This window comes from Ornithorhynchus anatinus, chromosome 2 (genome assembly GCF_004115215.2).
Source record: "Ornithorhynchus anatinus isolate Pmale09 chromosome 2, mOrnAna1.pri.v4, whole genome shotgun sequence".
NCBI classification, from domain to species: domain Eukaryota; kingdom Metazoa; phylum Chordata; class Mammalia; order Monotremata; family Ornithorhynchidae; genus Ornithorhynchus; species Ornithorhynchus anatinus.
In genome coordinates this window covers 141,761,234-141,788,595 of record NC_041729.1, presented here as the reverse complement: position 1 = coordinate 141,788,595, position 27,362 = coordinate 141,761,234, and the positions used below count along the sequence as shown (strand labels likewise).

The window sequence follows — 27,362 nt, the reverse complement described above, 5'->3', positions numbered from 1 at the left end:
CACGGATCGGAGTACACAGACATGCGGCGTGGCTCAGTGGAAAGAGCCCGGACTCGAGAGTCAGAGATAATGGGTTCGAATGCAGGCTCCGCCACCTGTCAGCTGTGTGACTGTGGACAAGTCACTTCACTTCTCCGGGCCTCAGTTACCTCATCTGCAAAATGGGGATGAAGCCCGTGAGCCCCACGTGGGACAACCCGACGACCCTGGCTCTACCCCAGCGCTTAGAACAGTGCTCTGCACGTAGCAAGCGCTTAACAAATACCAACATTATTATTATTCTTATCTGATGGACAATGACTCTCCCCCCTACAGCCTGATTGAAGACCCGTCTCCTCCAAGAAGCCTTCCCTGACTAAACCCCTCTTTCCTTCTCTCTCCCTCCCTTCTGGTCGCCCTGACTTGCTCCCTTTATTCTTGCCCCCTCTCAGCCCCGCAGCACTTATGTCCACGTCTGTCATGTATCTATATATATCTTAATTTCTGTCTCCCCACCTCTAGACTGGAAACTCACTGTGGGCAGGGAATGTGTCTGTCTATGATGGTATTTGTTAAGCGCTCACTATATGCTAAGCACTGTTCTAAGTGCTGGGGTAGATACGAGCTAATCGGGTTGAACACAGTCTCTGGGGGCTCAGCCCAACAGGGCAGCGTGGCTCAGTGGAAAGAGCCCGGGCTTGGGAGCCAGAGGTCATGGGTTCGAATTCCGCCTCTGCCACTCAGCCGGGTAACTGTGGGCAGGTCATTTCGCTTCTCTGGGCCTCGGTGACCTCATCTGTAAAATGGGGATGGAGACCGTGAGCCCCACGGGGGACAACCTGATCACCTCGTTATCCACCTCAGCGCTTAGAACGGTGCTCGGCACAGAGTAAGTGCTTAACAAATACCAACATTATTATCATTGCTACGTGCCAAGCCCCGGGCTAGATACGAGGTGATCGGATTGTCCCCCGTGGGGCTCACAGTCTTCACCCCCACTTTCCAGATGAGGTCACTGAGGCCCAGAGTGGTGAAGCGACTTGCCCAAAGTCACCCAGCTGACAAGTGGTGGAGCAGGATTAGAACCCACGACCTCTGACCCCCAAGCCCGGCCTCTTTCCGCTGCGCCACCCTGCTTCTCTGCTGTGTCCCAGGGTAGGCACTTTCGTTCCACCGTATTTATTCTGCGCTTACTATGCGCGGAGCACTGGACCAAGCTCTCGGAATGAATAATTGGGCAACATTCATTCATTCAATCAATCGCATTTATTGAGCGCTTACTAAGCACTGTACTAAGCGCTTGGAATAAACGATTCTGCAACAATCATAAAATGAAGAGAGCCATAAAAATCTACAAATATTCTTTCATTCAATAGTATTTATTGAGCGCCTACTCCGTGCGGAGCACTGGACTAAGCGCTTGGAATGGACAAATGGGTAACAGATAGAGACGGTCCCTGCCCAACGACGGTCACTTAAGGACTGCCACAGTGTATGCATGTATTTATTAATTTATACATTTATTTATTTATTTGATTTATTGACTTGATCTTCGGTCGGTCCCCGGGGCGATGTGGGCCCTGCGGGCCGAGGGCCCCGAGATGGCGCCTAAAGGCCGCGAACCGCCGCCGTCGACACTAGTTTGTCCCCGCGGCGGCCGCCGTAGTGCGTCCCCGCGGTTGCTAGGGGAACCGACCTCCGACTCCGGCGCGGGTGGGCGGAGCCCGGGCGGGCGGTGATTGGCTGGCGGGACGTGGGGGCGGGCGGTGATTGGCTGGCGGCCGTGAGGGCGGGAGGTTGACGAGTTCGGGGCGCGGGAGCGGGCGGTGATTGGCTGGAGGGCACGTGAGGGCGGGCGGTTGACTGGCCGGAGGCGTGGGGGCGGGCGGTGATCGTCTGGGGCCTGGGGCGGCGGGGGCCCAGCGGAGCGGGCGTTGATTGGCTGGAGGGCGCGGTCACGGGCGTGGATTGGCTGGGAGACGTGAAGGCTGGCGGCGATTGGCTGATCGCGTGGAGGCGGGCGGTGATCGGCCGCGGGGCGCGGAGGCGGGCGTTGATTGGCCGCGGGGCGCGGAGCAGGGCGCCGATTGGCTGTGGGGCGCGGAGGCGGGCGTTGGTTGGCTGATCGCGCGGGGGCGGGCGGTGATCGTCAGCGGGGCGCGGAGGCGGCCGCCGATTGGCCGCGGAGCCCGGAGGCGGGCGCCGATTGGCCGCGGGGCGCGGGGGCGGGCGTTTCCCGCTTCTTCCCGCCGGCGCGCGGGCGGTCGGGTGGGCGAGCGGCGGGGGCGTCATGGCGGACCAGCTCTACCTCGACAACATCGACGAGTTCGTCGTGGACCAGAACAAGATCGTGAGCGGCGCGGGCGGGGACGCGAGGGAGGGAGGGAGGGAGGAGGGAGGGAGGGAGGAGACCGCGGCCCAGCGGCCTCTGTGTCAGGCGCTTCCTGGGTGCAGAGCACTGGGCTAAGCGCTGGGGGAGAGATGCAAGGGAATCAGGTGGTCCCACGTGGGGCTCGCAGTCTTCAGCCCCATTTCACAGATGAGGCAACTGAGGCACGGAGGGGAGGAAAAAAATGATGCTATTTGTTAAGCGCTTCCTACGTGCAGAGCACTGGGCTAAGCGCTGGGGGAGAGATGCAAGGGAATCAGGTGGTCCCACGCGGGGCTCCCGGTCTCCATCCCCATTTGACAGATGCGGAAACTGAGGCACTGAGTTAGAATAATAATGTTGCTATTTGTTCAGCGCTTCCTAGGTGCAGAGCAATAATAATAATAATAATGTTGGTATTTGTTGAGCGCTCACTAGGTGCAGAGCACCGTTCTAAGCGCCGGGGTAGACACAGGGGAATCAGGTGGCCCCACGTGGGGCTCACGGTCTTCATCCCCATTTGACAGATGAGGGAACCGAGGCCCAGAGAAGTGAAGCGACTCGCCCACAGTCACACAGCCGACAAGCGGCAGAGCCGGGATTCGAACTCCTGAGCCCTGACTCCAAAGCCCGGGCTCTTTCCACTGCGCCACGCTGCTTCTCGTGCACCGTTCTAGAGCACCCGGTCTCCATCCCCATTTCACAGATGAGGGAAACCGAGGCACAGAGGGGAGAAAAACAACGATGGCATTTGTTCAGCGCTTACTACGTGCAGAGCACCGTTCTAAGCGCTGGGGGGGATACCGGGGAATCAGGTGGCCCCACGTGGGGCCCCCAGGCTTCATCCCCATTTGGCAGATGAGGGCAACCGAGGCACAGAGAATAATAATAATGTTGGTATTTGTTGTTCAGCGCTTACTCTGTGCAGAGCACCGTTCTGAGCGCCGGGGGAGACGCAGGGGAATCAGGTGGTCCCACGTGAGGCTCCCGGTCTTCATCCCCATTTGACAGATGAGGGAACCGAGGCGCGGAGGGGCGCGAAACAACGATGGCGTTTGCCAAGCGCCTACTACGTGCAGAGCACCGTGCCAAGCGCCGGGGCGGACCCCCGCGGGGCTCCCCGTCCCCATCCCCATTTGACAGAGGAGGTCGCCGAGGCACGGAGAAGAACGATGATGACGTTGGGGTTTAAGTGCTTGCGGCGTGCCAAGCGCCGGGGCAGTGATGAGGCTGGTATTGGTTAAGCGCTTCCCAGGTGCAGAACACCGCGCTGAGCGCTGGGGGAGAGACGGGGGAAATCAGGTTTAATAACAACAACAACGATGTTGGTATTTGTTAAAATGTTCCTTTTAATCGGTTAAAATCCCCATTTTGCAGATGAGGGAGCTGAGGCACAGAGGGGAGAAAAGCCACGATGGCACGGGCCGAGCGCTCACGGTGTGCGAAGCACCGTTCTGAGCACCGGGGGAGAGACGGGGGAACACCAGGGGGTCGGGTTGTCCCGCGCGGAGCTCCCGGTCTTCATCCCCATTTGACAGATGAGGGAGACTGAGGCCCCGAGAGGGATGTGCTAAGGAACGTTCACCGTGTGCCAGGCGCCGTTCTAAAGTGCTTACTGCGTGCGAAGCGCCGGGTGATCAGGTGGTCCCACGTGGGGCTCCCGGTCTTCCTCCCCGTTTGACGGTTGAGGTCGCCGAGGCACAGAGGGGTGAAGCGCTGACTGTGTGCCGAGCACCGTCCTAAGGTCGTCCCACGTGAGGCTCACGGCCTTCCCCCCCCCCGTGACAGATGGGGTCACCGGGGCCCGGAGAAGTGAGGTCGAGCGCTTACCGCGTTCGTTCCGTAGCGCTTACTGAGCGCTCGCTGTGCGCAGAGCACCGTTCCGAGCGCTGGGGGGGGGGGACGGGGTGATCAGGTCGTCCCACGTGAGGCTCCCGGGCTTCATCCCCGTTTTACGGACGAGGTCACCGAGGCCCGAGGCCGCACAGCTGACGGGCGGCGGATCCGGAATCGTCAACGGTAGCGACGATGATGCCGAGGGTATTGGTTGAGCGCCTGCTCTGTGCCGAGCGCCGTCCTGAGCGCGCACGGGCCCTGTTTTACGGAGGAGGGAACCGAGGCGCGGAGAAGCGAAGCGACGCGCTCGCCGCGTGCCGAGCACCGTTCTGAGCGGTGGCGGGGAGCCGGGGGGAGCGCAAGGCGGTCAGGGCGTCCCGCTTGGGGCTCACGGTCTCCGTCCCCATTTTACAGATGAGGTGACTGAGGCACAGAGACGCGAAGTGGCTTTTGGCCCAGGTCACCCGGCTGACCGGTGGCGGAGCCGGGATGGGAACCCAGCTCCTTCTGACTCCCAGGCCCGGGCTCTACCCACCGGCGCGCCGCTCCTCTGTGTGCAAAGCACTGTAGCGAGCGCTTGGGGAGAGTCCGCTACGGCGAACTGTCGCCTTCCCTGCCCATCGCCAGCTGGACGGCGAGCCCGCGGTCGGCCAGGGACCGCCTCCGTCCGTTGCTGAACCGTACCTTTCCAAGCGCTCGGTGCAGCGCTCTGCGCCCACGAACGCTCAGTAGGGAGCAGCGCGGCTCAGTGGAGAGAGCCCGGGCCTGGGAGTCAGAGGTCACGGGTTCGAATCCCGGCTCCGCCCCGCGTCGGCTGCGGGACCGTGGGCGAGTCGCTTCGCTTCTCCGGGCCTCAGTTCCCTCGTCCGGAAAACGGGGATGGGGACCGGGAGCCCCACGCGGGACGACCCGATGACCCCGGCTCTCCCCCAGCGCCGAGAGCGGTGCCCTGCACGTAGCGAGCGCTTCACGAATACCAACGTCATTGTCATGGTTATTATCGCTGTGCCCCTTGGGGAAGAGGGCGGCGTTCAGAGTTTGCGGGAGGGCCCCCTTTGGCTCGCGCCCACGAGGTTCGCAAACGACGCGATTTTGAAAATTGTCTTCCCCCACAGGTGACGTACAAGTGGCTGAGCTATACCTTAGGGGTGCACGTCAACCAGGCCAAGCAGTAAGTAATCCCCCCAACCCGCTATTTCCTTTACTCTTTAATAATAATCACAGTCATAGTCACGATGACGATGATGATGATTCTGGTGGTCCTCAAGCGCTCACCACGTGCACCGTTCCAAGCGTCGGGGTGGACAGACGACAGTCGGGTCGGACACGGTCCCCGTCCCGCCTGGGGCTGACCGCCCTCATCCCCGTTTTACAGAAGGGGGAACTGAGGCCCAGAGAACGAAGGGGCCCAGCCCGGGGCCACCCGGCAGACGGGCGGCGGAGCCGGGATCGACCGCTCGATGCCGGTATTTGTTAAGCGCTTCCGGCGTGCAGAGCGCCGGGGGAGATGCGGGGCGATCGGATTGTCCCCCGTGAGGCTCGCGGTCTTAATCCCCATTTTCCGGACGAGGGAACCGAGGCACCGGGTTCGGCGATTCGCCCAGAGGCGCGCGGATGACAGGAGGAGGAGGAGGAGCCGGGATTCGAACCCATGACCGCCTTACTCCCGGGGCCGGGCCGCTTCTCCGAAACGAGCTCCCGAATCCCTTTCTCCCTACGCCCTTTCTGGGCGCAGGGCGAAGGACGGCTTATCGGGATCGAGTGGCAGAGGACACCCGGCCGACGAAGGGGGCCGCCTCGGTTCCGTCTGAGACGGCGGAAGCCGACGAATATCTCGGACGCGTTCACCGCCTCGTTCCGAGCGGGTCCTCGAGTGCTCTGGGGGGAGGCGGGCCGTGGGGAGGAAGCGCGGGCCGGGGAGTCGGAAGACGGGGGTCCGAGTCCCGGCCCCGCCACTCGGCCGCCGCGTGGCCTCGGGCGGATCCCGGCGCTCCTCGGGGCCTCGGTTCCCTCTTCCGTAGAACGGGGACGAAGACGGGGAGCCCGAGGCGAGGCGGGGCGGGGGCCGCGTCCGACCCCGCCGAGCCCCTACGCTGACGTGGGACGGTTCGCGGGTGGGGAAACGGAGGCGCGGAGGCGCTAAGGAACTCGCCCGGAGTCGCAGGGCAGGCGGTCGGCGGGACCCGGGTCCGCGGACTCCCGGGCCCCCGCTCCTTCCGCTAGGCCGTACTGCCCCGTTTTCCCGAAGGTGATTGTTCAGCCGGTCCGGACTAAATAAATGATAGATAGAGGCCGTGATAAGCCCCTATTTTAAGCCCGATGTTTTAGCCCTCCGTCCCAGTCCTTCTCCTCGATCAGCTCTGACCCTTTTTTGTGGTGGTGGTTTTCACTCGATCGGTTTCTTTATTCCCCTTGAAAGACGCAGTGATCGGAACGGGAGTTTAGTCGCCGTCTGACCAGAGCAGACGACGGCGATAAGAGGTGACTTCTGAATTCTGGCCTGTCAGTGCATCCCGAAATGGGCACCTTTGAAAAAACGATAGCGTTGTAGCCATTCGTATTCACCTTCGTGCGTTCAGTCGTATTTATTGAGCGCTTACCGTGCGCAGGGCGCCGTCCCGAGCGCTCGGAACGGACGGTTCGGCAACAGAGAGGGACGAGCCCTGCCCGACCGCGGGCTCGCGGTCGGGACAGGCAGCAAAACAAGTAGTCAGGCATCAGTACCGTCAAGGGAAAGAGAAGCGTAGCTACGTATACACGTCGTTAATAAGATAAACGGAGTAATAATTAAAAAATACAAATACGCAAAGTGCCGTGGGGAAGAGCAGAGGGAGGGTGGACATCCCGGCACTTTTTTAAGTGTACCCAATCAACGGTATTTATTTTTTGAGCGCTTACTGTGTGTCAAGCACTCTGCGCTCAGCCTGGGAGAGAAGAATACAACGTTCCCTGCCCGTAAGGAGCTTATGGTTTAGAGGACTGGCGCCTGACGGATCATTTTCCGCTCTGCATTTTTAACATTTTTTCCGGGGGCGGGTGTCTCCAAATGCACTCTCTTGCATCTGTCCTTTCTGGATCTCGTCTCGCTCGGTCCCGCGTATTATTTAGCGAGGGCCGGGTCACTTGGAATTTGATCCGTCTCTTCCGGCGCGTTGACAGGCCTGCCCGGTGCGGTCATCTGGATCCCTTCACCGCAGTCACCGGCGAGGGGATCGAATGGATCCAGTCGCGGGCTCGGTCGCTTTCCGAGTCATTCGCGGCTAAATCGTATCGACCGAGCGCTTATCCCGGGCAGAGCGCTGTACCGAGCGCTTGGGAGCGTACGCCATAGCAACAGACGGACGTGTTCCCTGCCCTCAGTGAGTTTCCGGTCTAGAGTCGTTGCCAGCTGCACGTCCGCGCGCCAGAATTCTCCTGTTGAGGATTTCAGGTGGAGCACGCTTTAACCGCGGGCTTTGCCTTTTGCCAAAGGAAATGCAGTTTTGTGTGGCGGGATTTGCTTTTCATCAGAGCGCAGCCCCGGGAATCGGGAGGAGCCGGGTTCGAACGCCGGCCCCGCCGTTCGCCGCGCGACCTTGGGCGAGTCGCTTCGCTTCTCCGGCCCTCAGTTCCCTCTTCTCTCAAATGGGGATTAAGACCGTGAGGCTCACGGGGGACGGGGACTGTGTCCAACCTGAAGACTGCTGGTCGTATCCTCCCCAGGGCTTAGAACGGCGCTCGGCTCGTAGTGAGCGCTCCAGAATTTCCACGGACCGATTGGCACGTGATAAAATGGAGATTAAGACTCTGAGCCCCCTGTGGGACGTAGACGGCGCCCAACCCGCTCAGTGTGCATTTAGCCTAGCGCTTAGAGAAGCAGCGTGGCTCAGCGGAAGGAGCGAGGGCTTTGGGGTCAGAGGTCACGGGTTCGAATCCCGGCCCCGGCCGCTTGTCAGCTGTGTGACTTCGGGCAAGTCACCTCACTTCCCGCTGCCTCAGTTCCCTCCTCTGTAAAGTGGCGATGAAGACCGTGAGCCCCACGTGGGACGACCCGATTCCCCCGTGTCTCCCCCAGCGCTTAGAACGGTGCTCGGCACGCAGTAAGCGCTTAACAGATACCAACGTTACTCCGTATCTTCCCGCCCGACCCCTTTCTTCTCCCTGACTTTTCGTTCATTCAGTTGTATTTATCGCGTGCTTAATTGCGTGCAGAGGACGCGTACCTGGTAAATAATAATCACCGTGGTATTCCTTAAGCGCTCGCTACGTGCCGGGCACTGTATCCCGGATCTGCCACTCGGCAGCTGGGTGACTGTGGGCAAGTCACTTCACTTCTCTGGGCCTCGGTGACCTCGTCTGTCAGATGGGGATTAAGACCGTGAGCCCCCGACCTGATTCCCTGTGTCCACCCCCAGCCGCTTAGAACGGTGCCTCGGCACGCAGTAAGGCGCTTAACAGATACCGACATCATTATTATTGCGACCTGAGCCACGGGGTGGATACGACCGAATGGGGTTGGACACGGGTCCCCGTCCACGTGGGGCTCCCGGTCTCGGTGCAGGAATGAACAGTTGGATTTCCCGGCCCGCAACCAGCTTCCAATCCAGCCCCGGGGGGAGACGATCAGTACGGATAAAGAAGACGACAGACGCGAACCCAAGTGCCGTGGGCCGGGGGCGGGGAAGAACAAAGGGAGCAAGTCAGGGCGACGCAGGAGGGAGCGCTTATTACACAGTACAGCGCCCCGCACGCAGCGGGCGCTCAGTAAATACGATCGACCGACTGACCGCAGTCTTCATTCAATAGTATTTATTGGGCGCTCACTCTGTGCAGAGCAGCGGACCAAGCGCTCGGAGCGGACAGATCGGTAACAGCTAGAGACGGTCCCCGCCCTCGGACGGGGCTCGCGGTCGATCGGGGGAGACGGACGGACGAGGACGGTGGCGATAGATAGAAATCGAGGGAGGAGCGTCTCAGTGAACAAATGGCAAACAGAATAGAGTTAGGGTTGGGGCGGGCAGACGTCAAGCTGACGACGGGGAGCCCGACCCGGGTTACGTTTTATTTAGGTGGCTGGAACTGGATCGAGGATTCCTCCGTGTCTGTAAGGTAGCGATAGTCAGGTGTTGGCCGCGGGTAGTGGCCTTCTCTGCCCCCGTTTTAAGACGAGCGTCCCGGGACTCGATTCCGGGTTCGGATCCCTCGAAGAGGATAACCCGCGGCTTCTGTGTTAACGGAGCTCCACCTCTTATCTGCTGTATGGACCGGGGGGCGAGTCATTTCCGTTCGTCTGCCCGTCTCCCCCGATTAACTGTGAGCCGTCGGGAGGCAGGGACTCTATCTGTTACCGATTTAATAGTGTTGGTATTTGTTAAGGCGCTTACTCTGTGCAGAGCACCGTTCTAAGCGCTGGGCTAGACACAGGGAATCCGGTTGTCCCACGTGGGGCTCACGGTCTTAATCCCCATTTTAGCAGACGAGGGAGCCGAGGCGCAGAGAAGTGAAGTGACTTGCCCACGGTCACGCAGCTGCCAAAGTGGCGGAGCCGGGATTCGAACCGAACGGGCCTGTGACTTCGCGAGGCCCAGGCTCTTTCTGCTTCTCCTTGTCCGTTCCAAGCGCTTAGTACAGTGCACTGCACATAGTGAGTGCTCAGTAAATACTGTCGGATGAAGGAATGAATTTCTCTGGCCCTCAGTTCCCGCACCTGTCAAATGGGGATCAAGACCGCGAGCCCCGTTTGGGCCGTGGACTGCGTCCTGCTCGATCAGCCCGTATATGATGATAAATTATGGTATTTGTTAAGCGCTGACTATGTGCAGCAGCACCGTTCTAAACGCCGGGGTGGGATACGGGATAATCAGGTTGCCACCCACGTGGGGCTCCCATTCTTTTAATCCCCGTTTTTTGCAGACGAGGGAACCGAGGCACAGAGAAGTGAAGTGACTTGCCCCGGGTCACGCAACGGACAAGTGGCGGAGGCAGGCATCAGAACCACGACCTCTGACTCCCAAGCCCGGCCACGCTGTATCCGCCTCGGCGCTTAGTACGGAGCCCGGCACGTAGAAGCGAGTAAAAAATACCGGGACGAAATGGTCCAGTGCCTTAATAAATTCCCGTTTGGGTGATCGGCCATCCTTCACCCAGTAGCTTCCTACTCTGTTTATGTCGAGGTCGTTCTCTTTCCTACTGTAGTTTGTTCCTGTCGAAATCTCCAGTCACCGGTGGCACTCACTCATGTCAGATGTGGAGAAGCAGCGTGGCTCGGTGGAAGGAGCCCCGGCTGGGGAGTCGGAGGTCATGGGTTCGAATGCCGGCTCCGCCACCTGTCAGCTGTGTGACCGTGGGCGAGTCACTTCACTTCTCTGGGCCTCAGTCACCTCAACTGTAAAAAGGGGGTGAAGACTGTGAGCCTCACGTGGGACAACCTGATGCCCCTGTCTCTCCCCCAGCGCTCAGAACGGTGCTCTGCGCATAGTAAGCGCTTAGCAAATACCAACATCATTATTATTATTGTTATGTTCATTATAATCTCTGGGAAGACGGATGTGAAAAGGTGTTAAGCGTTTTTGCCTTTTCTCCGTCCACCCTGATCGCACCTGCCCATCAACGGAGCGCTCTTTTCTCTGATCCCGCTCCTTGGTCCGGCGTAATTGAGATTTTTCTGGTTATCTTTTATGGCTCGTGCTTGTCCTATCTCTTGCTTCTGTAATTTTGACCCCACACGATCGTACCGTTTCTTTTGCACGCCCATTTCTGTCATAGCGCGTGTTCTCTAATACACAGTGTGAATATTGTGCGATTTAGAAATCTGGATTTAGCGCTCCACGGTACTGAAGAAACTCTCTTCATGCATGCATTCATCCCTCTGATATCAGAACAGTTCAGTACTAGGGTCCGGCGCTTAGAACGGTGCTCGACACAGAGTAAATGTTCAACGAAAACCGTTGTCGTCATTATTATTATTATTATTATTATTATTATTAGCTTTCCGTAATGGAAGATTTCACAAGCCCCGACCTTTGTGTTGTAGGAGAATCGGGGGCGCCCTTCTCTAGAAGTCCGACTTCATTTCCGTGACTTTTTTGCCTTCTCGGTTGCCCCTCGGGTCTCTGTAGGATTTTGTGGATTTTACATAGTGGTGTTTTTGAGTTTTCAGGCTGTGATTTATTCAGGAGCTTACAGAACAGCGATTTTGGAAGAAGTCACTTCTGTTGAACTCCTTTGTTTCTTAATAGCTTGCCTTCCAATGGGTCTTTCTTACCGCTCAGTAGCCTAAGCCGGTGAATATTGATTTTCCCCAAGGTGATTTTCTTTATTTCTCCTCCTCTTCTTCCTGAGCATCTTGACAACGTCCTGATTCATTCTGTAATCGTCTCCATCGTAGTTTTTGCTCCCTCTGAGATCCTCCATTCATCCGTTCCCATTAGTAGAAACCCCCAGTAGCCTGAGTGAAGAAGGACGTTAGCCACCGTTCCGTCCTTTTCCGTTGGCCCGGGAGACGGGGTCCGAATGGCTTTTCCAGCAGATGTCTTCTGTCGTTTTCTAAGAGAAACAGCTTGGCCGAACGCAAAGAGCACGGGTCTAGACGTCAGGGGATCTGGGTTCTAACCCTGGCCCTGCCGGATGCTTGCCGTGTGGCCTCGGTTACCTCATCCGGAAAATGGGGATCGAGGCCGAGCCTCCCGTGGGACGGGGACCGGGTTTGCCGTCTCTGTCTCGGCGCTTAGTAAACGCTTATCAGATACCGTAATTATCCTGTGCCTCAGCTGTCCTCTTCTCCCCCCTTAGACCGTGAGCCCCGTGTGGGACAGGGACTGTATCCGACTTGATTCGCTGTAGACACCCCAGCGCTTAAAACAGTGTTCGGCACACAGCAAGTGCTTAACAGATACAAATACCGTCGAAAAATACTTCATTTCTCATCATTATGAGCTCCCGGCTCCCACCGGACGGTTCCTGATGACAGCTGACCGGAGGAGGTTTTGTTTCTGTTTGATTTTCGTGGCATCTGTTAAGTGCTTCCTACGGGTCAGTCGTCGTTCTGAGCTCTGGAGTGGGTACAGCTTACTGAGGGCAGACACAGTCCCTGCCTCACAATTTGAGTAGGCGGGAGAACAGGTAGCCCCGTTTTACAGCTGAGGCGGAGCAGGGAAGTGACTTGTCATTCATTCACTAGTATTTCATTCAGTAGTATTTATTGAGCGCTTACCACGTGCAGAGCACGGTACTGAGCGCTTGGAGTGAACAAGTCCAGGGTCACACAGCGTGCAGTTGGCGGAGGCGGGATTAGAATCCAGATCCTTCTGACCCCCGGGCTCGCCGTCCTCTAGGCCACACTGATTCTTGGTCACGGAAGAACCGCTTCACCCCCCCGAATCCTTTCTCTTCCCCCGCGTCCCCCCCGCCCCCCCCCACTTCGGACCTGTCATCCCCTCCTTGCTCACCTTCACCCCCGGGACCTTCTTTCCCAAGTCAGCCGGGCCTCCCCCTCCTGCCCCGTGGCGATAACGACCGTCATCATAGTAATCATTGTGATCTAATCGTTCGTTCGTTCGTTCAGTAGTATTTATTGAGCGCTCACTATGTGCAGAGCCCCGTACTGAGCGCTGGGAATGGACAGATCGGTAAGCGATAGAGACAGTCCCCGCCCACCGACGGGCTCACGGTCTAATCGGGGGAGACGGACAGACGGGAACAGTAGCAGTATTGAAACAAGGGGACGAACGGCTCATTAGAACAGTAGCAAATGAATAGAATCAGGAGCAAATAAATAAAATCAGGAATAATAGTAATGTCGGTATCTGTTAAGCGCCTACCGTGTGCGGACCACTCTTCTAAGCACCGGGGGTAGATACGGGGGAATCCGGTTGTCCCACGTGAGGCTCGCGGTCTTAATCCCCATTTCACAGATGAGGGCACTGAGGCCCAGAGAAGCGAAGTGACTTGTCCACAGTCGCACGGCTGACAGGCGGCGGAGCCGGGAGTCGAACCCATGACCTCTGACTCCCAGGCCCGGGCTTCTTCCACTGAGCCACGCTGCAGCCCTTGCTCCGTGCCGGGCGCCGTACCGAGCACCGGGCTGGATACAAGCGGATGAGATCGGACGGAGGCTCGCGGTCTCGATCCCCATTCTACAGATGAGGTGCCGGAGGCCCAGAGGAGTGAGGTGACTTGCCCGGGGTCGCCCGGCGGACGAGCGGCGGAGCCGGGATTCGGCTTCCGACTCCGACTCCCCGACCTGCGCTCTATCCGCTAGGCCGCCCTGCTTCTTGGGGGGGGGGGGGGGGCGGGCTCTGTTCCCCCTTCCCCCCAGCTGCTGCCCGGATCTTCAGAACCTGGTTCTTTCATTCATTCGGTCGTATTTACTGAGCGCTTACCGTGTGCAGAGCGCTGTACCGAGCGCTCGGAAAGTACGGTCCGGCGACAGGTGGAGACAATCCAATCCCTACCCGACGACGGGCTCACCGTCTAGAAGAGGGAGACGGACAGCGAGACGAAGCAAGGAAACAGGCATCGGTAGCGTCAATATAAATAGATGGCATTATACGTATGAGCACATCGTTAATAAAATGAGTAGAATAATAAAGGTGTACCTGCGTCTTAGCGGGGTATTGCGTATGTAGTATGCACTGGCTGCGGCTAGAGAAGCAGCGCGGCTCAGTGGAAAGAGCCCGGGCCTCTGAGTCCGAGGTCATGGGTCCGAATCCCGGCCCTGCCGCTCGTCAGCTGCGGGACCGTGGGCGAGGCACGTCACTTCTCGGGGCCTCAGTTCCCTCGTCTGGAAAATGGGGATTAACCGTGAGCCTCACGGGGGACGACCTGATGGCCCTGCATCTCCCCCAGCGCTTAGAACGGCGCTCGGCACCTAGTGAGCGCTTAAATGCCACCGTCGTCGTCATCATCGGGAATCAGAGGACGTGGGTTCCGACCCCGGCTCCGCCACTTGTCTGCCGTGTGACTTTGGGTAGGTCGCTTGACTTCCCTGGGCCTCAGTCCCCGCGTCTGTAAAATGGGGCTTAAAAAACGTGAGCCCCACGCCGGATAGTCTGATGACCCCGTATCTCCCCCAGCGCTCAGAACAGTGCTCGGGACGCAGTAAACGCTTAACGGATACCAACTGTTACAATATAACGATAGGCGGGCGCGTTCCCCGCCCGCAGCGGACTTACGGTTTAGAGGGAGGAGATCGACGTCGATATAAATGAATACGTGACAGGTAATGGAATAAGCGGTGTGGGACGAGTAACGGGAGCAAGTCAGGGCGAAGCAGAAGGGGGTGGGGGAAGAGGAAAGGTGGACTGGGTCAGGGAAGGCCCCTCGGAGGAGGTGGGCCCGAAATGAGGCTTCGGAAACGGGAGGAGGGGAACCGTCCGGGGGATTTGAGGAGGGAGGGCGTTCCGGGCCGGAGGCGGGCCGGGGGTCGGCGGCGGGACGGGTGAGATGGATTCAGAGAGGGAACCCGGCGCGAGCCGAGTTGGAGTGGGAGGGTAGCGAGGTGAAGGAGGAGGGGCGGCGAGGCGATGGACGTGGGGAGGGGTCTCCGGCGGACGCGGACGCGGACGGGCGACCGCCGGAGGGTCTCGAGCGGGGAGGCCGGGGCCGAGCGTTCGGCCGAAAAATCGTCCGGGCCGCGGAGTGGAGCGCGGGCTGAATCGGACGGAGTCGGCAGGCTGCCCTCGCCTTTCGCGGCCCCGGCGACCCGAGTGCCCTTTTTTAAGCGGGGCCTGGGGTTGAGCCACACTTCCCTATTTTCCACTGCCTCTGTCCGGGTGGGCCAATAATAACAATAATAACAACGTCGGCGCCCGTTGAGCGCTTCCTACGTGCCGAGCACCGTTCGAAGCGCTGGGGGAGACTCGGTAATCGGGTCGTCCCACGTGAGGCTCACGGTCAGTCCCCATTTTACAGATGAGGGCATCGAGGCCCAGTGAAGTGACTCGCCCACAGTCACCCAGCTGACGAGCGGCAGAGCCGGGATTTGAACCCGGGACCCCTCGCTCCAAAGCCCGGGGTCCCCGCGCCGAGCCGCGGACTAGGGTGGATTTGGGTGACCGAGAGTGTGCTGGCGGCGGGTGGGTGAGCCGAAGGCAGGGTGGGGCAAGAGGGTGACGGCTAAAGGCTTAGTGGCTACAGCCCGGGCCTGGGAGTCGGAAGGTCGTGGGTTCGAACGCCGGCCCCGCTACCCGTCTGCCGTGCGGCCCTCTGCGAGTCACTTCGCTTCCCTGGGCCTCCGTCGCCTCATCCGTAAAACGGGGACGAACACCGGGAGCCCCGCAGGGGTCGGGGACCGTCCGACCCGACGCGCTTGGATCCACCCCGGCGCTCAGTACGGCGCCTGGCACGTAGCGAGCACTTAACGAATACTACCGTTCCTCTTGTCGTCATAATTATTAACAACAGAATTTAACCGAGGGCACCCGTACGGGTCGGAGGGTGTCTGGCGTAGACTCCAGTGTGGGTGATGGGAATGCTTTTTAATGTCTGTTTTTTAAAATGGCGTTTATTAAGCGCTTCCTACGTGCCGCGCACGGTACCGGGCACCGGGGTGGTCACAAGCAGGTCGGGTTGGACGCAGTCCCCGTCCCACGTGGGGCTCACGGTGTTCGTCGCCATTTGACAGATGAGGGAACTGGGGCACAGGGTGAAGTGACTCGCCCAAGGTCACACACAGAAGAAAAGTGGCAGGGCCGGGATTAGAACCCAGATCCTTCTGACTCCCAGGCCACGCGGCTTCTTGGTCTGCGGGACTCTGCCTCCGGCCTCTTCCCTCTTCGCTGTATTCATTCATTCATTCAAGTGACCTGCCTAGGAGGTCCACGGCGGTGGTGGGGTCGGGGGTCAGAAGGTCACGGGTTCGGATCCCGCCTCTGCCCCCCGTCAGCTGTGGGCGGCCGTGGGCGGCGTCACTTCACTTCTCGGTGCCTCAGTGACCTCATCTGTAAAACGGGGGTTGACCGCGGGCCTCACGTGGGACGACCCGATTGCCCCGTACCCACCCCGCGCTTAGAACGGTGCTCCGCACGTAGGTAAGCGCTTAACGGACGCCAACGTGTTGTTATTTACCTTCCGACTCCCCGGCCCGTCGGATCCGTCCACTGGGCCGCGCTCCCTCTCTGATCTCGTCTCGGTCTCCCCGTTCGGAACAGGATGCTGTACGATTACGTCGAAAGGAGGCGGAAGGAGAATTCCGGAGCCCGGCTGCACGTCACGTATTTGGTGTCCGGCAATCTCGTTGAGAACGGAAGCGCCGTAAGTCTTCGTCTCCGCCACCTGGCAGGGGTCGAGGTCGGGTCCCTGGGGGGCCGGGGGCGGGAAACCCATTCAGATCCCCCGTTTCGGGAGATGCCGCCGAACTGATTCCGGACCGTCACCGCGGCGGACCGGCGAGAGTTTGCGGGAGGTAGGAAACCCCCCCCCCCCGGGTCGGCTACCGGAACGGTGGCGGGTGGGGGTGGGGCCTTCCGGGAGAGGTAATGATGATAATTATATCAACGTCGGTATCTGTCGAGCGCTCACTACGTGCCGAGCGTTTTTCGCAGCGCTGGGGTGGATGCGGGGGAGTCGGGCCGTCCCACGTGAGGCTCGCGGTCTTCATCCCCATTCTGCAGGGGAGGTCACCGAGGCACGGAGAACTGAAGTGACTTGCCCAAGGTCACACGGCAGACGGGCGGCAGAGCCGGGATTGGAACCCAGGTCCTCCTGCCTCCCGGGCCCGTGGTTTAGCCACTTAGGAGTCGCAAGTTTGGATTTGTTCCAGCCAAGAGGGCTGTTTCTTCACAACACCGTAGGAATCGGGTTAGTCGGGATCGGGTTAAACCGCCCCCGCTGTGTGACCTCGGACAGGTTACCTCGCTTCCCCGCGCCTCTGCCTCCTCAGCGTAGCCACTCCCCATTTTCCCTCTTATGTGACTGGGAACCCCACGTGGGACAGGGACTGTGTCCCCTACTTGACGGGTATGTGGCCCAGCGCGTTTATTAATAATAATAACGGTACTTGTTGAGCGCCGACTGTGTGCCGGACACCAAGCGCTTTAACAGATGCCTAAAAACAGAGAAAAGGAAGACGGTGACGGAGTCTTTTTCCCCACGAGGACCTTTGGAAGAAGCCTTCGTTCTGCCAAATTCACCTGCCTAATTTTCGGTGACCCCACACCTCTCTCCGACGGCAAGTTTTGGTTTCTGGCTGCCTGTCGTGTGACAATCTGCCAGGGCAGGTCAGCGTCACCTCTTGGCCAGAAGCAAGGTGAATCTCTGTCGTAGAGTTGTCTTCGTGGGCGTCTTTGGACAGAACGCATCACCCAAGAAAAGTCCTACCGTATTTAAGCACACGCTAAAAAACGACGTTGCCCGCCCGCGGTTAAAATACGTTGGCGTCCGTAGTCGGTTCCGGAGACAGCGAGGCCAGTTTCTCTGACCTGGCCGGTTTCGAAGTTACAGAACGAAGGTGACGTTTTGTCGTACTGTCGTTTTTATATATAGCTTTCTGCTAAAGGGACCGTGAACTCGGCGGGCGGGGAATGGCCGCCGTCCGTCGTACTGCACTTTCCCAGGCGCTCGGTGCAGTGCTCTGCACACGGTAAGCGCTCGGTAAATACCGTCGAATGAATGACCGAATGAAGGTGACCGTGTATGCATAGGTAGATATAGGGGCGCAGGTAGATCTGTCGATATGCGGATAGATCCGTATCTATGTACGGAGATTGCGATAGATATATCTTTATCTCTCTCTATATGCAGATATATCTATAGCTATCTACATGTAGATATCTCTATCTATCTCTATCTCCTTCTGTCTAGATCTGGATATTTCTCTCTATAGCTAGATGTTTCTGTCTATCTCTGTATTTCTATCTATATCTAGATATCTCTATCTACCCTTCTATCTCTGCATCTCTGTCTCTACATTTATATCTATATCTAGATAGCTCTCTCTCTCTCTCTACGTATCTCTATATGTTTATATCCATATCTGGATAGCTCTGTCTGTATATAGGAGAAGCAGCCTGGCTCAGTGGAAAGAGCCCGGGCTTGGGAGTCTAGAGGACATGAGTTCTGATTCCCGGCTCTGCCACTTCTCTGCTGTGTGACCGCGGCAAGTCACTGCTCAGTGGAAAAGAGGCCGGGCTGGGAGTCAGGGGTCATGGGTTCGAATGCCGGCCCTGCGCCTGTCAGCTGGGTGACCGCGGGCGAGTCACTTCACTTCTCGGGCCTCAGTTCCCTCATCTGGAAAATGGGGACGAAGACCCTGAAGCCCCACGGTGGGACGACCCGATCGCCCTGCGCCGAGAACAGGCCCGCACGTAGTAAAGCGCTTGCCGGACGCCGACGTTATTATTGTTCATCCCGCGGCTCCGCACCTGTCCGCCGTTGACCCGGGGCAGGCCACTTCGCTTCTCTGGGCCTCGGTGACCTCCTCTGTGGAATGAGATTAGACCGCGAGCCCCGGGGGACAACCTGCTGACCCCGTATCGGCCCCGGCGCTCGAGCGGCGCTCGACGCATAGTAAGCGTTTAACAAGCGCCACCGTTATCATCGTGTACGCAGATGTGTTTTGTGGGTGTCCAAGCTTGTCCTAACGCGCCCGGCCCCCGACGGTTTCCTTAAGACCGCCGTCGGGCGGGGGGTGGTCTCAGTCCGTTGCCGAACTGGCCGTCCCAAGCGCTTAGTACAGTGCTGTGCCCCCAGCGCTCAATAAATACGGTCGGTGAACGACATGATGAAAATAAATCGCTATTTCTTTACAGTGCCACAAGGTCGCGGTAGTTAGAGAAGAGAAACTGGAGGGTAGTATCTCCGTCTCGGCAGGTTGCCTTTTTCCTCTTAAGCACTGAAACGTGGCTGCCTCCAGCGGTAAGACCCCGAGGCTCCCCAACTGGGGCAGATTCCTTTCAACGAGCCCCGCCCGGACCTTTTCAGACCCCGACCCCGCCGCGGGCGCGGATTTACAGCCGTGTGACCGGACGGGGGGCCGGACGGCCCGATTACGTGGCATCTGCCCCCCCCCCCCCCCCGGCTACCGTTGGCCCCCGACCCCGTTTGGACCAAGCGGGGGAAGACGGCTGCCTTCTGACCCGGGGCTGGGTTGAAAGGATAGCGCATCCGGGGAGGAAGGGTCAAGACCGTGTGTTCTCTGGGTTGAGGAACTATCGGTCGATCAGAGGTATCCGATCGAGGGCTTACGGCGTACGGGACGGCCCGTACTAAGTCCGTCCCGGTGATGGCGACGACGACGGCGACGGCGACGACGACGACGACGGTATCCGTGAAGCGCTTACTGTGTGCCGAGCGCCGTTCTAAGCGCCGGGGGGAGATACGGGGGCGCTCAGGTTGTCCCACGTGGGGCTCACAGTCTTCACCCCCATTTTCATTCATTCAGTAGTATTTATTGAGCGCTTACTGTGTGCAGAGCACTGGACCAAGCGCTCGGAACGGACGGGTCGGTAACGGGTGGAGACGGTCCCCGCCCTCGGACGGGCTCACGGTCCGATCGGGGGAGACGGACGGACGAGGACGGTGGCGATAAACGGAATCGGGGGGATGAACGTCCCATTAGAGCAGTGGCAGATGAATGGAATCGAGGTGATGTACGTCTCGTCAACAAGATAAATAGGGGGATGAAGATATATACAGTCGAGCGGACGAATACGGTGCTGAGGGGAGGGGAAGGGAGAGGCGGAGGAGCGGAGGGAAAGGGGGCGTTTTCCAGATGAGGTTGCTGATGCCCAGGGTAGTGAAGTGACCTGCCCAAAGTCACCCAGCTGACGAGCGGCGGAGGCGGAACCCGAACCCGCGACCTCCGACTCCCCAAGCCCGGGCCCTTTCCACCGAGCCACGCTGCTTCCCTACAACAGAGTCAGTTGGCGGACACGATCTCCTCCCTCCAGGAGCTCGCTTATCTCTCCCGTTCGACCCACGCGTTGACTTACGTTGAATTATCTCGTTATTTCCCGTCACCGTCGACAGCAGCCGCGCCTAGTGGAGCGTTCTGCTGCAGTGCCGAACGCGTGGCCCGGGCCCTCGGGCCCGTACCCTTCAGTCGGTCGATCGGTGGTATGTATCGAGCGTGTATCACGTGCAGGGCACCGTACCGAGCGCTTGGGAGAGGACAAGGTGACGGGATAAGCCCAGCCTTCCCAACGGGGCTAAAATCCGCTCTCTCCACCGCCACCGCTTTCTCTCCCCGCCTCCTGCCTCTCCCCACTCCGGTCCGTACGTCACTCTGCCGCCCGGGCCCCGCGTTTCCCCACTCCCCGAGACCCTCCGGGGGTGGCCCGTCCACCTCCGCGTCAAACGGAGACTGCTCGCCGCTGGCTTTAAAGCCGTCCGGCCCCTCGCCCCCTCCCGCCTCCCCTCGCCACTCTCCTACTCCAGCCCGGCCCGCGCGCTCCGCCCCTCTGGTGCCCACCTTCTCACTCCGCCTCCCTCCCGTCTCCCTCGCCTCTGACTTCTCTCCCGCGTCCCGCCTCCGGCCCGGAACGCCCTCCCTCCTCCTATCCCACAGACGATTACCCTCCCCGCCTTCGAAGCCTCCAGGAGGCCCTCCCGGACTAGACCCTCCTTTCCCCTTCTCCCCCTCCCGTCCATATCGCCCCGATCTCCCTCTCTTCACCCCTCCCTCAGCCCCCCAGATCCATTATTTATTTATAATCGTCCCCGTCCCCGTCCCCCCCGTCCCCCCCGCCCCTCGAATGCAGACCCCCGGGCCGGGAGCACGTCTACCGACTCCGTTCTCTCGTGCCCTCCCGAGCGTGAGTACGGAGCTCCGCACGCAGCAAGCGCTCAATAGACGCAACCGGTTGGTCGACTGCCCCGGGGAGACGGGCGTTAAGATACGTTCCGGATCGGGGAACGAAAGGTAGAGTGGAAAATGAGAGGGGCGGCGGGGCCTAAGGTTTGGGAGTCACGGGACAGAGCTGTAATCGCGGCTCTGCCTCTTGCCTGCCCGTGTGACTTGGGGCCAGTCACTTGAGTTTTCTGGGCCTCAGTTTCCTCAGCTGTAAAATGAGGATTCCGTACCTGTCTTCCCACCTTCGATCACGAGTCCCGCGCGGGGACGGGGACCGTGTCCCACCCGATTGACTCGCAACTGCCTCGGCGCTTGGATCGGTGCTCGGCTCAGGTGCGATCGTAATGGTGCTTTTTTTAAAAATTGGCCTTTCCGCAAAGGCCGTTGGTCAAGTGACTGAAAATTCAGGGACACCTTTTCATTCCCTAGAATAGACGAGGGTGTTCTCGTCCGTGTTTCTCGAGAAAGCGTGCCGGCCGGGTTGCGCTTCGGCTTTAAAAACACCTGCCGCTGCTGGCGATGTTTCCCGTGGCGCGGTTCCAGTCAGTCAGTCGATCGTGGTGTTTACCGAGCACTTAGGTGCGGAGCCCTGTGCTGAACGCTTGGGAGGGTAGAGTCCGACGAGGTTGGTGGTCGTGCCCCCTGCCCACAACGGGACGGGAAGACGGACATTAGTATAAGTAAGTAAATCGAGCGTATGTATACGTCAGCGCTGTGGAGTTGGGGATGGGGTGAACGTCAGATGTTCAGAAGTCACGGATCTAAGTGACGTCGTTATTTCCCATCACTGTCAACGGCAACTGCCCTTCCTGGAGTTTTCTGGGGTGATAAACGCCTCGCCTGGGCACTTGGGCCTGTACCCTTTAATCGGTCGTATTTAGCGAGCGTGTGTTACGTGCAGAGCACTGCGCTGAGCGCTTGGGAGAATATAATGCAACAGAATAATAATAATAATGTTGGTATTCGTGAAGCGCTTACTATGCGCAGAGCACCGTTCTAAGCGCCGGGGCGGACACAGGGGAATCGGGTCGTCCCCCGTGGGGCTCACGGTCTTCATCCCCATTTTACAGATGAGGGAACCGAGGCGCAGAGAAGTGAAGTGACTCGCCCGCAGTCACGCAGCCGACAGGCGGCAGAGCTGGGATTCGAACGCACGAGCCCCGACTCCAAAGCCCGTGCTCTTTCCACCGCGCCACGCTGCTCCTCAAGCCCTTGACCCTCACCCGACCCCCAGCCCCACAGCGGTTATGTACCTGATCCCTTCTACTCCGAGAAGCGGCGTGGCTTAGTGGAATTGATTATAATACTATTACCGTATGATATATACGATGATATATAATCGTAGCAGTAATAACGATGGTACTCAAGGGCTTAGCACAGTGCTGTGCACCCAGTGAGTGCTCAGTAAATACAACTGAACGAAAGAGCATTGGCTTGAAAGTCAGGGTGTGGGTTCCGCTCCCGGCGCCGCCACGTGTCGGCCGTGTGACTTTGGGCAAGTCACTTCACTTCTCTGCGCCTCGGTTCCCTCATCTGTAAAACGGGGATGAAGACCGTGAGCCCCACGGGGGACAACCTGCTCACCTCGCGTCTACCCCAGCGCTTAGAGCGGTGCCGGGCACCCGGGAAGCGCTTAACAAATCCCATCGTTATTATTATTTCCCCCGTCGGTAATTGAGTTCCACGTCTGCCTCCTAGTCGGTCAGTGAACGGTATTAACTGAGCACTCCCTGGCTGCGGAGCACTGTACCGAGCGCTTGGGAGAGAACAGTTCAACGACAGACAGACACGTTCCCTGCCCGCGACGAGCTGACAGCCTAGAGGGGAAGACCGACATCAGGCATTAGAGAAGCAGCGTGGGCCCAGTGGGAAGGGCGGGGGCCTGGGAGTCGGAAGATCGTGGCTTCTAATCCCGGCTCCGCCGCCCGTCTGCTGCGTGGCCTTGGGCAAGTCGCCTCCCCTCGGTGCCTCGGCTCCCCCCTCCGTGAACGGGGGACCGGGACCGTGGGCCCCACGTGGGCCGGGGACCGCGTCCCACCCGATCTGCCTGTATCTGCCCCAGAGCGTAGAACGGCGCCCGGCCCACAGCGAATATCTGGGGAGGCGGCGCGGCTCAGTGGAAGGAGCCCGGGCCTGGGAGTCGGAGGTCACGGGTTCGAATGCCGGCTCCGCCCCGCGTCAGGTGTGTGACCGTGGGCAAGTCCCTTCACCTCTCTGGGCCTCGGTTCCCTCATCTGGAAAACGGGGATTACGGCTGTGAGCCTCAAGTGGGACAACCCGGTTACCCGTTATCTCCCCCCCCGGCGCTCAGTGCTCTGCACATAGTAAGCGCTTGATAAATGCCAGCGTCATTATTATTTAGCAGATGCCGTTGTTATTATTATTATAAACGTAGTCTAGGCTAGACCGTAAGCTCCTTGGGGGCAGGGAACGTGTCTGTCAGCTCTGTTCCTCTGTACTCTCCGAGCGCTTAGCGGGGCTCTGCGCACGGTAAACGCTCGATAAACACCAGCCGATTGATCGACGGCAGCTCGTCTCCCTAGAGGAACAGTCGTACGCGGCCCCTCGCCGGTAGCTGAAGCGGGATGGGCTGGGTGGAACGGATTTTAACACTTGGAGCCGACGGTCGGGCTGGCTGCCCATCTCCCTGCTCGTTCTCAGAATTAGACGGGTCCCTCCGCCCCGGCAGAGGTCTGTAGATTCACTGGAAGGGGATTTTTCAGGGGGGAGATATTTTTCAAGCGCTAAACGGTGTGCCGGGCACCGTTCTGAGCGCCGGGGCGGGTACGAGGCGGTCCGTGTCCCGCCCCGGGCTCGGAGGCGTCACCCCCGTTTTCCGGATGAGGGAACCGAGACCCGGAGAAGTGAAGTAATAATAACAGTGACCATGGCGTCCGTTAAGCGCCTGCTACGTGCCGAGCACCGTTCTGAGCGCTGGGGAGAGCCAAGGCGATCGGGCTGTCCCGCGGGGGGCTCGCGGTTTTCACCCCCACTTTACAGGTGAGGTCACCGAGGCGCAGAGAGGCAAAGCGACCTGCCCGAGGTCACGGCCGGGACCAGAACCCGGATCCCCCCCGACTGGCGGGCCCGGCCCCGCGCCCGGGGAGCCGGAGGAAAAGACAGCTGCCCAAATCTTCCTCGCGATCAATCCGTAATTAGCGGGTGTCCACCGAGGTGCGGCCCCTACTGCGCGCTGACCCCACCGACTCCCCCTCCCCCTCCCTACCCCCCCGCCGATTTCTCTCCAAATACCCGTCTTTCCGGACGGATGATTTGGGTGGGATTACATGAGCGGCCGTTCATCCTTTCGAGGCGGCGGGCCCCACCGACTGCAAGCGGTCTGACAGGTTGGAACTGTCTTCACGCTGCGAAGTCTGTGTTTTAACAGAAGGCTGTCCCTGTTGACTCGTAGCGATGAAGTCCAAGCTAGCCGTGACTGCCAGCATCCATGTCTACAGCATCCAGAGAGCAGCGCTCAAGGACAGTGGGCCTCTGTTCAACACCGACTACGACGTCCTTAAAAGCAATCTGCACGACTGCAGCAAGTGAGTCGGGGCCGTTCGGCCGGCCCCCGGGGGTTCGCTCGCTCGGCGAGACCGACCGTCGTGGGGTGGCGGGCGGGGCGGGGCCGAGCCCGCGCGCCCTCCGTCCCTCGCTCGCCCGGCGTCGGCGAGACGCGGCGCCTTCCGTCGAGATCGGCGGAGCGTTTCCCGGCGTAAAGGGATCGCCCGGTTCCCCGGGGGTCCCCGACCACCGTCCCACCGCCGAGCGGGCTTAGCGGGCGCTTAGCCGCGCGCGGAGCACGGGACTGAGCGCTCGGGAGAGACTGATCGCAGAGACCCGTTCCCCGCCCGCCACGAGCTTACAGTCTAGGGGGGGAAGCAGGCACTGATAGAAAGAAATAAGTTACAGACGCGGACGTGAGTGACGGGGGACTGGAGGCCGAGGTGGGGAGTGAGGAAGAAGGGGTGACGCGGAAAGGAGGGGGAAGAGAGGAGGTGTGGACGTAGTCGGGGAAGGCCCCGCGGAGGAGATGAGGCTTTGAATGGGGGGTAGAGAATAAAGAATAATAATACTAATGTTGGTATCGGCGCTGGGGTAGATACAGGGTAATCAGGTCGTCCCTCGTGAGGCTCGCTGTCCTAATCCCCGTTTTACAGATGAGGTCACTGAGGCACCGAGAAGTTAAGTGACTTGCCCACAGTCACACAGCTGAGAAGACGACCCAGGCCCCCAAACTAGCACCGGCAACAGTCGGGATTCGGTCGGTCTAGTTTAGCCCCGTGGCTGAACTGTAGCAACCTTTCTAGAGGGGTTTCCGCACAGTAATACTCTTCCAAGTACTCGAAATCGCGTAAAATCAAACCCCAGTTAGAAAATGAACGCTCTCCCTCCCCCAGACAATTCTAGGGTTTCCAAATAGACGGTGAGCCCCATGTGGGACGGGGACCACGTCTCATCTGTGCGATGCTGCATCCGCACCCGCGTTTAATGTGGTTCCTGGTACAGAGTAAGCGCTTAGTTCGTTACTGCTATTATATTATTATTGTTGTTGTTGTTGTTGTTACCAAGGATTAGAAAGAGGAACCAGTGTGGCTTAGGGGGAAGAGCACCGGCCTGGGAGTTAAAGGACCTGTTTCCAATCCCAGTTTTGCCACTTGTCTTCTATCTGACCCTGAGCAAGTCACTTAATTTCCCTGCGCCTCAGTTACCTCATCGGTAAAATGGGGATTGAAACTACGAGCCCCCTGTGGGACAGGGACTGTCCGACCCGATTATCGTGCAGCTGTTCCAGCGCTTAGCGCGGTGCCTGGCACATAGTGAATGCTTAACAGATGCCGTTATTGCTATCTTGATTCCATTTATTGCCACTGTTCTGGTCTAGTCCGTCTCCCCCGATAGACGGCGAGCCCGTCGAAGGGCAGGGACTGTCTCTATCTGTTACCGATTTCTACGTTCCAAGCGTTTAGTACGGTGCTCTGCGCCTAGTAAGCGCTCAGTAAATACTGTTGAATGAATTAAAAAAAAGAAAATACCTAGCCCATCCCATTCTGCTGGAGGCTATCTCTCTGGTCAGACGGTTAGCCTAGATTGCCCTCTTCCTTGGGACTCCGTCAAACTCTCCTGCTTCGAGAATCGGCATGGTCCAGGGGTTAGAGCCCGGGCCTGGGAGTCAGAAGGCCCTGGGTTCTAATCCCGGCTCTGCTGTGCGCCCCCGGGCAAGTCACTTCACCTTTCAGGGCTCAGTTCCCTCGTCTGTGAAAAGGGGGTTAAGACCTTGAGCCCCTTGGCTCGAGTCTAGCCCGATGATCTTGTACAGTAATGGTGGTATTTATGGAGCGCCGACTACATGCCAAGCACTGTTCCAAGCGCCGGGGTAGATGCCAGCTGAACAGGTTGGCCCACGTGGGGCTCCCAGTCTCAATCCCCGTTTTCCAGACGAGGTCGCCGAGGCCCAGAGAAGTGAAGTGACTCGCCCAGAGTCACACAGCTGACAGGTGGCGGAGCCGGGATGAGAATCCACAACCTCTGCCGCCCGAGCCCGAGCCCGTGCTCAGAACGGTGCCTGGCACATAGTAAGCGCTTAATTCCACAGCAAACTGTTTATTATTATGGCGTCTCTGTTCCTCTGCTTTCGGTCCAGCCCAAGACTCAGGCAGGATTCCTGTCTCTCAGCCCTCTCTCTAGTCCCAGTCCCAGAGCAAAACCTTGTGCCGAGGGTGGTTTGGTCATGTCTGCACGGATTCGGGTGTGTGTTGTGGACATCTGCTTTTCCCGCCAGCCCTCTCCGAAAACAGCTGCGGTTTGGAGCGTGTGTTAATTACCAGATTACTCTCGCATGGCAGCTTCTTCTACCTAGGAATAACAGTCACGTTTGCAAACGCATCCTCCCACCAACTCAAATCACCCGAATAATATAATAATAATAACTGTGGCGTTTCTTGAGCACTTCCTGTGTGCCAGGCACCGTTCTAAGCACTGGGGTGGATGCAGGCAAATCGGGCTGGACACAGCTCCCGTCCCACATGGGGCTCACACTCTTAATCCTCATTTTACAGCCGAGGTAACCGAGGCCCAGAGAAGTGAAGCGATTTCATTCGATAGCATTTCATTCAGTAGTATTTATTGAGCGCCCACTATGTGCAGAGCACTGTACTGAGCGCTTGGGATGAACAAGTCGGCAACAGACGGAGACGGTCCCTGCCGTTTGACGGGCCTACGGTCTAATCGATTGCCCCAGGTCACGCGGCAGACAAGCGGTGGAGCGGGACTAGGACCCCGGTCCTTCCGCCGGGGCCGTGCTGTCTCCGCTAGGCCACGCTGCTTTTGAGAAAGCCGGTACGTTGCGGAGAAGACACTCGTCTTCAACGGATCTTCGCTGCGGCATCTCTACCAACCAACTGTGAACCG

General features: G+C 59.0%; 1 protein-coding gene across 1 annotated transcript in view; it reads left to right on the top strand.

The window, feature by feature from the left end:
* Positions 1 to 2,226: 2,226 nt before the first annotated feature.
* Positions 2,227 to 27,362, top strand: part of POLD3 (DNA polymerase delta 3, accessory subunit) — a 60,499-nt gene continuing 35,363 nt past the window's right edge. Inside the window, 5 exon segments of the mRNA XM_029057535.2 lie at positions 2,227 to 2,329; positions 5,299 to 5,354; positions 16,312 to 16,414; positions 18,910 to 18,949; positions 24,364 to 24,496. Of these exon segments, the coding sequence (XP_028913368.1) occupies positions 2,270 to 2,329; positions 5,299 to 5,354; positions 16,312 to 16,414; positions 18,910 to 18,949; positions 24,364 to 24,496 (392 nt within the window). The 5' untranslated portion in view covers positions 2,227 to 2,269.